Raw genomic sequence first — 8,959 nt, forward strand, 5'->3', positions numbered from 1 at the left:
TTCTGGTCCTCGTTAATTGCATAAGTTTTGTGAAACTTCATATCACAATTTTCATTAGATCATTCTTAAGGAACTTCAGGCCTCTATAGTTCAATCAAGAGACATCATGTCTCAATATATCTATGAACATAAAATGCACAAATAAATAATGATATTGCATAAGAGGGTGTAATTATTAGCTTTCATTGAGAACAATCTTGACAAGAGTTGTCGCTTGACAAAATTATATTTTTTGTCAATAATGGATGACCATTGGAATTTGCAAGTATTCTACACATCATTGTAGATATGGTGTGACATAAATAGTCATGCCAAAGCATAAATGTATTGTTATCCTTAAACTTCTGGTTCATGACATGTTACGTCTAAATAGACTTAAATGCCGGTGTAATATAAATCAGATGATAGACCAAACAAACTTTCCAATATCCGCTTTTGGCTCCAAACATTGAAATTAATGTAAAGATATTCCACATTCGTGTCATTTTTGGCCTTTCCATGAAATCCATTCAAACAAATATTCTTGAAGCTTAGGAAATTCCTTCTTGGTCTAGGAGATTACAAGGACTATTTAATGGACAATTGTGTTCTATTTGGAAGACTAAGAGCCTTTAACCAAATTTGGCAGTTCCAGATATGGTGGTCACATTAGTTTAAGAAGGCACTAAGATGGAGAAATATTTTTGATCACGGAGGATTGTATGTGTGGTGGCATTGTCCGCAAGACAAATATCTTCCCCATTTATAAGTTGAGAGTGTTCATGATCTTTTTTCATACGTTCATAATAAAATGAACATAGATAAGTAACAATGAATATATTATCGCAGTAAATAGAAATTAAATGTAATAATACGATAACTATCATCAATGAATAGGCACAGAATAGATATATATATATATATATATATATAGAGAAAGGATATGAAGCGGACGTCCGCACTTTAGTGCGGACGTCCGTCCATTCTCCACCCTCCGGCGCTGGCGACAGCGCGCCTCCACCCCAGAAGACTCCAGCAGCGTCCCCGATCACTTTCCCTCCCCGGTGAGTCCGTTCTTTTCCAGTTTTCCGACGAGATCACCCAAAACTTCAAACAAAGTCGATCTCGCCGGAAAACTAGAAATAAATGGACTCGCCGGGGAGGGAAAGTGGTCGGGGACGCTGCTGAAGTCTTCTGGGGTGGAGGCGTGCCTTCGCCAGCGCCGGAGGGTGGAGAACGAACGGACGTCCGCACTTTAAGCCGAGTGCGGACGTCCGCTTCATATCCTTCCTGTATATATATGTATATATATATATATAACTGTTTGTATATATATAATTTGTAGACATATTTATTACTTAAATGCTTATTAAATGGTGCACAGAGTGGTCAAAACTAACTTTTGATTGTCAAATTTATGACTAACAGTATTTGGAATGTAAAGTAATCAACTAACCATAATCATTCATAATAATGACCTCAAAATTAGTCATGTTAACTGTCAAAGAATTTGAAACAGTTGCATCATTAATTCAATATGTATTAATTGCAATAATAAACATATTAATCATATGGAAATGTGTGTCACATATTAAGCATATTAAATTTAATTGTATTTATAATAGAATTCTAAACAAACGGTTGGTCAACATTATACCCAAAAAAAATGTATATGTATCAATTGTAAATAATAACATAACATAATATATATCATGTGAAACAATGGATAACAGATACATGAGAATCCAAATTTTACATTGTGTGGTTACTATAGCCATATCAGAAGACGCAAATGCGTGTATTCATTGCTCTTGGTAGAATAATGATTCCCAATGTCGCATATTGAACATATGTTCCAAAGTTCCATAAAATTATCCATAGAAATGCATGGAATTGCACCATGATATTGCAAAACTCATCCAAACAAATGGGAATAAGAACTATAAATTATTTATCTAAATCAATAATATACAACCCACCTATAATCTCATAGATCATGGTTCATGGTTTTAAGCAATAATCTTGCATCGATCATAGACCACATCAATCATCATGGATCCAATCATGCTGTTTAGAATTTCATGTTCATGAGAAAGAAATATCAATATTGAAACTTCAGGTTCGAATTTTGTGAACAATGGATCACATGTACATGTACAAAACTTCAGGTTTATGCAAACAATTAGAATTGCAAGTCTAATGTAATATTTGAACTTTAGGTTCATAATCTCGAAAAATTTTTGGTTCAAGTATTATTAGTGAAACTTCTGGCTTACTAATATAAGCAATTGTAAACATAGAATTGATCAATATAAATAAAGTATATGTGTAGACAAGATATAATCAAAACAAAAATGAACTCATAGATCGTAAGTATGAATAGTAAGCAACAAAAGTTGCACCAATATCTTATAGATCATCATGGAGTTTATGTAACGGAATGAGCGATATCGTGCTGATAACGTGTTATAAATTAAGATTGAGACAGAGAGAAAAGAGAGAACATAATGAAAAAGGAGGAAAAAGTGTCTCTTTCATTCGCATTAGACTCCTTTATATAAAAGTATGATTTACATCGTAAGGACATAACTAATGAGTATTTATAAAAATATCCACATATATTATAATATTTACAACGGTAACCGTAAAAAGAAAAAATGTGGGTTTGGCAGCGAAAAAGACGTTGGAATCTGGGAAGGTGGATTGTGACCGATTATTCTGAATGGAACTAAATTTTTTTGGGAGTTTCGGGCAAAGCAGCTGTGTTTCGAAACAGATCGTGTTACATAACATTGTTTGTAATTTTGTCAAAAAAAAAAAAAACTCAAAAAATAAAGAAGAAACAGAGAGACGCCGAGAGAGGGAGAGAGAGAGGGGAGGAGGATGATGGAGATGTGATTTTGAGCATTCATCTCTTCTCTGTGCGTTATCGATCTCATATCATTCGCTTCACCTCTCACCCAACACCACCCCAAAAATGATCGCCTGATTCTTGCGGCGGTGTTTGGGAATCCAATTCCTTCATTTCTAAAAAGAAGAATAGTATTATTATTTCCACGATGTTGGGTAGGAAAACCAGCCAAGTCTGTGATTCTTCCTCCTCCAATGGCGACTCTCCCGAGTCCCACCAAGAAAGGCTCTACCGAGTCTGGAAGGGCAACAACGTAAGCATTAATTTTAAAATTTTTGTTTTGTTGAATGTGGATTTTCAATGTTCGGTTATGAAGATTGAATTTTTTTGAGTTGTTGTCAGAAATTTTTGTGTGGTGGAAGATTAGTGTTTGGTCATGATGGCGCATCACTCTATTTAACTAGCTTCTTGATCGGATGTCCTGCACTCACATTCTGCATAAGAATGCTTGTCATCAGACATCAAGCACATTATGACTATCCTGTATTCACTGCAGGCCTTCTCCTCACTGTTTTGGTTGGTAATTTGAATCGAATTCTTTCTTTATTTACTTCTTCTCTTTCTTTCTTTATATTCATTTCTTCTTCCTTAGTTCAAATTTTCATACTAATTACTATGCAGGATTTTATTTTTCTCTTCCTCACGTCTGGTAGAGATCCGGGTATAATTCCGAGGAATTCAAGACCGCCTGAATCAGATGGGGTTTGCGAATCTACGCCATCAATGGAGTGGATCAATAACAAAGGTTCCAGTATGAAATTACCCCGAATTAAGGATGTACAAGTCAATGGCCATACAGTGAAGGTCAAGTTTTGCGATACTTGTTTGTTGTATCGTCCACCGCGCGCTTCTCATTGTTCCATATGCAACAACTGTGTTCAGAAGTTCGATCACCATTGTCCATGGGTTGGTCAGTGTATTGGATTAGTAAGTTACCTTTACCACTACCAACTAGGTTATACATACATATAAGCTTGCAACTTATTTCTATTTCTCTTAATTACTATTCTCTCATTACATTTCCAAGTGCTTAGTATAATATTAGTATCTATGTCTCATTTCAGTGGCTAGAATTATGATTTTTTTTGGGTAAGCGTAGAGGGACTAAATCATTGCTCCTCCACGAAAATTTATTGATAAGAGAATAAAAGTACAAGAGGGTTAGAGGACTAGGCAGGGCTAGGCCAAAGCCAACCATGAGATAACAGTGAACACTACTACAAGAATGCAGAACTAGCCAGGCTACACAATCAAAACACCAAACAACCAGAAATAAAATGTACATGTAACAAAGCAATCAAAACGAACCAAAGACATAAGCAGAACGATCAACATCTTCGAAATGTAACCGTGGATGCCAAATCATTGTTAAAGCTCTGCAGGAGAAAGGCAGGTTCTTCCCACCAACAAGCCCCTACCATATTAGCTCCATAATTAGCTAAGGCATCTGCAATTTCCTTCCCGAAACACATGGGTCAGTCTAACATTCATTTGCTTCGTTGGCTGAATCACATTCCTCCATTGGATTTGTAACCTCCAAGGAATAGTGTGGCTTATGGAAGGAGTGAACTGTGACCTAAAGCAAAATCAGTTTCAACCCATAAATTATGCCACCCTTTTGACCAGGCAATTGTCAAAGCTTCAATAAACTATTTTATGATTTCCTTATGAAGAAATTAATTGTATTTCTTGTATTTCGTTAAAAGCACTACGTAGCCTTGCAAAAAGATGATGAGTTTGAATATACAATGTTAACAAGATGAGAATGTATTTCAGGTAGGGTAGTCAATAAAACGAGGTAGAGGGAAGACATTTGTGCAGGGCTTGACACCGTGGAGTGAGTAATGTGATTTAGGACGGTTTAATCTGTTATTTAAATGTATCAAAACATGCCTTGGACCAAACTTGTACATGTTACCTACAGAATACCAGTTAGGTCCGAATGAATCTGAATAAACCTGGAAGGTTTCAAAAATCATGTACAAGAACTAATCCCTATGCTCTTTGCAAAAAGCTAGTGCCCTTAAGCAACAAAAATCCTTACTACAAGTTAAATTCAGCAAAAGTTATGAATAAACATCTTAACATCAAAAGAAAAGATCTAAGACCCTATAAAATTACAAAGTTAATACAACGAAACAGAGGACATAAACTACAATAGCTTTCAATTCACATGTGCAGCCTACAAAGAAATATCAGCGTTTGACGCCTAAAAGTGAGGCCAAGTATCAAATACTGTCCCACGTGTGGTCTCTACCCTCACCCCTAGCTCTCTCAAAGGTTATGTTATTGTTTTTCGTCACAACATAAACCTCATGAACCCATCATTTATTTACTTTTTACCTCATCTCATATCAACATCTCATCTGACACTTCATATTTATCTCATAGAAACATTGTGAAACCGCGAATACTATTCCCAAAATATTACGTACAGTTAATTCGCAACCCCAAACTACACTGAGATGTGAAAGAAAGAGGTCCTGAGAATACTTCTGATTACTAATATGGAGTTGTGATGCAGGGAGAAGCAAGAGATAGTGTGAGAGTGAATAGGGTGGGCTGGAGAGTGTTGAGAGATTATAGAAAACAGAAGGATTTTAGAAGAAACAGGAGTTTCTTAGCTGAAGAAAGGAGAAATAGAACAGGAGAGGTTAGGGGAGAGGATACAAGGCCAAGCCTTTAATAAGATAAACTCTTATTTCATTCCAATCTGCCTTTGGATTACATTAGACCATCTCCCATCATAGGCTAAAAAGCCAAATTTAGCCTATAGTTACTCCCATCATAAGCCAAATTACAATTCTTAAGGCAAAAAATTTAGCTTGAGCTATTTTGTAAGCCAAATTTGGCTTATGGGTTGGTAGGCTAAAACTAAGTATTATTTTAGTCAACTTTAGATATTATTCTTCTAATTTATACTAGCATCTAAATTAAAATTCGTTACCAACAAAATTTTATACCATCGCGACAATCTCGACGAGATCTTTCATATGAGCCCCATATTAAATATATTTATATAAAATCTTTTTCATGGTTAATTATTGAATTAAAAAATATATAACACAAGAAAAAAAAATGGCTTTACCTTAGGATTTGGCTTACAGTGGGAGTGTTTCGTAAGCCAAAATACTCTTAATTTGGCCAAGGGTTTAGTGGGAGAATTTGGTAAGCTAAAAAAAATTCTATAGAATATTCTTGTTTTGTAAGCTAAATTTGGCTTGAAATTTGGCTTACGGTGGGAGCCATATTTATAGGCTTCAAATAAAACCCTTAGACTCCTAGAATACTATAAGACTAATATAACTTATTAATAATAAGACTCTTAAATACTTAAGACTTAATAAATAGACATAAAGACACACTCAAGACTTTTTAAAACACTAGACTCGTAATTATTCTTTTCATAACTGAAAATAAATTTTGTAACTGAAAATAAATACCAAGCAGACTTTTCCTTTGGACCAAAAAGGGTTGGGCTTAGTCTTTGGCTTCCAAAGAGGATATTTCTGTTCCAGCCAGCTTATGGCTACTCCATTAAGTTGCAATGCCCGTAAATTATTTTCAAATCATATTGTCATCAAATTATAGCTATGCAGTTGACAGCTGAAATTTATGATTCTAAAGCACATTTGTGTGTTACATATGTATATATAATTATATATTAACCAAAATTTCCTAAAAGTTTATATATAAGTAAATTTTGGATTCGTACTGAATTGGAAGTCACTTCTATTAATTCACATGCTTTAATATAGATATCAAAATAGGTTCACATTACATCATTATCGGTACACATAGATATAAGCTCATAAATAAGGCGCCCTTAGACATACTTATAAGCTCATCAATATAGGCTTGTCCACATAATATATTGAACGTTCATTAAGAGTTCATAATTAAGTGGGCTTATATAGACACCTAAATTTAAGTGAGTGTTTGTAGAAAATTATTTAGATATAGATGGTCTCTGAAATGGCATATCAATTTGTTAACCGTGTTAAAAGAATTATTGTAGTTTATTATGACTAGCAAACTGAATGACATTTTGTCATATTGTGCTTGCAGCGTAACTATCCATTTTTCATCTTGTTTATTTCATCATCAACCTTGCTCTGCATCTATGTCTTTGTGTTTTCCTGGATCAACCTTCTTCACCAACATGGCAACTTATGGAAGGCCATGTCACGCGATGTCGTCTCAGTAATCTTGATAGTATATTGCTTCATAGCAGTCTGGTTTGTCGGGGGGCTTACAGTTTTTCATGTCTATCTAATATGCACCAACCAGGTACCATTTTGCTATTGTTCATATTTGCGTTATTCATGTGTTGATAAAGGAATCTTCTTGTGTGCATAAAATAATTGAGCTTAGGGAGATTTACACCAGAATAGATGTCATATATGCTTTGAGTTTCCTTCTTTTCATTTTGATTGGAAGAACTTTTTGCGTTATATTTGCAAAAATGTATGTTCAATGAATTTACCAGCTGGCTTTAGATAATTGAACCACGTGGAAAAAGAAAAAGGTATGATCGATCATGTATCTGAGTAGATAGCTTAAATTTTTTTGGACTGTAGCTTAATTCCATTACAGATACAAAAGAAAAATGATAATGATATATCCTTGGTAGGAGACTTGGAAGCGACATAGTTCATAAAAGCAACTTGGTCTATCTGGACATTAGACATAGTACTAATGTGCCACATCATTTTATATTATACTGTATAATATATTGATTCAAGCTGATGAATTCTGGGAATTCTGGTTATCTCCTGAGCTAAATGAATATACTGATGAGCTAGTCATAATTTTGGCTGTTCCAGTTTGAGAAAACATAGAGCTCGGTCATGGAAATTTTAGACAATATGAATCCCACATGTGTGTGTGTGTGTGTGTGTGTGTGTGTGATACATATAATCCTCTTTGTTGTGTGTGTGAATGTGTGTGTGCGTGTGTGTAGTGATACATCCAATCCTCTTTGTTCTCATTTACCACCAGTCCCTTTGGGAAAGACCGTTTGTTCTACTTATTAGGGTAAAGTCACAGTTCCACCTTTCTAATTATAATTCATTTATATTATATTTTTGAAACTAGATGACAAACTTTTATTAAATAGGAATAAACTTCTTAACAGTACATCATAAACAAAATAAAAAGTTACAGAATTAAAGAAATTAAAGAATTCTAAAAAGAGAGCCACAGTAATACCGAAACCTAGAAAGTAAAATTTAAAATAACTGAAAATAAAAATAAAATTAAGGAAGCCCTAAGGCCTAAGCCTATGCCCAAAACAAGGTCCAGCTTAGACCCAGACACCAATCTCCTCCTGAGACCCGAGAACTGTTCAAAATTCGAGTCCGGATCTCAAATTTGGATCCAAGGCCTTAGCCCAAAACCCGATAATGGAACCTTCTGGCTTGTTGAAACTCTTGGGCTGCGCGATACAATACTGAATAGTGGTAATCAAAGCCATTAACGCTATTAAAGCCATTAACATCGTTAAAGCCATTAAAGCAATTACAGCCGCAACAAGTAACGGCTGTAACGTCTCTCACCCTCCCTTTGATCGCCAGCCCAACAGTCACCACCAAATCAAGGAAACCCAGATGCACCGCCGTCGCAACCTCAGACCGCCAAGAAGGTCCACTGCCACGATCAACTACCTTCATCCACAATCAACATGGGCTTGGATCCTAGATTCATATCCATACCGTCCAAATCGGCCTCTTGACAACACCGACTAACCACACCAAATCACTTCCACCACACTAGTCGGTCTGTTGCGACACACCATCTGCACCTCCAATCTCCTGAAATTGGACCATGTTCGCTTCCAGAGCTAGGAGGAAAATCTACTCGACCGATTGACAAACTTGATCCCTTGTTTAGAAAGCCTTAACGACAATGAGGACAAGGTCCCCAGCTCCACCGACCTATGTTGATCAAGAGAGAGTTGAATCATATCTTTTCTAGGCTCTACATTCTAAGCTCTAGACGAGAGAGAGAGAGAGAGAGAGAGAGAGAGAGAGAGAGAGAGAGAGAGANAGANAGAGAGAGAAGAGAGAG

The 8,959-nt window shown here is 35.6% G+C and overlaps 1 protein-coding gene across 1 annotated transcript in view; it reads left to right on the top strand.

Annotated features, from left to right (window-relative positions):
* Positions 1-2,796: 2,796 nt before the first annotated feature.
* LOC101294907 (probable S-acyltransferase At5g05070-like) overlaps positions 2,797-8,959 on the top strand; it is a 9,267-nt gene continuing 3,104 nt past the window's right edge. Inside the window, exons 1-4 of the mRNA XM_004309605.1 lie at positions 2,797-3,143; positions 3,233-3,406; positions 3,512-3,817; positions 6,959-7,180. Of these exons, the coding sequence (XP_004309653.1) occupies positions 3,039-3,143; positions 3,233-3,406; positions 3,512-3,817; positions 6,959-7,180 (807 nt within the window). The 5' untranslated portion in view covers positions 2,797-3,038. The remainder of the gene's footprint in view (positions 3,144-3,232; positions 3,407-3,511; positions 3,818-6,958; positions 7,181-8,959) is intronic.

This window comes from Fragaria vesca, unplaced genomic scaffold, assembly GCF_000184155.1.
Source record: "Fragaria vesca subsp. vesca unplaced genomic scaffold, FraVesHawaii_1.0 scf0513007, whole genome shotgun sequence".
Taxonomy (NCBI): domain Eukaryota; kingdom Viridiplantae; phylum Streptophyta; class Magnoliopsida; order Rosales; family Rosaceae; genus Fragaria; species Fragaria vesca.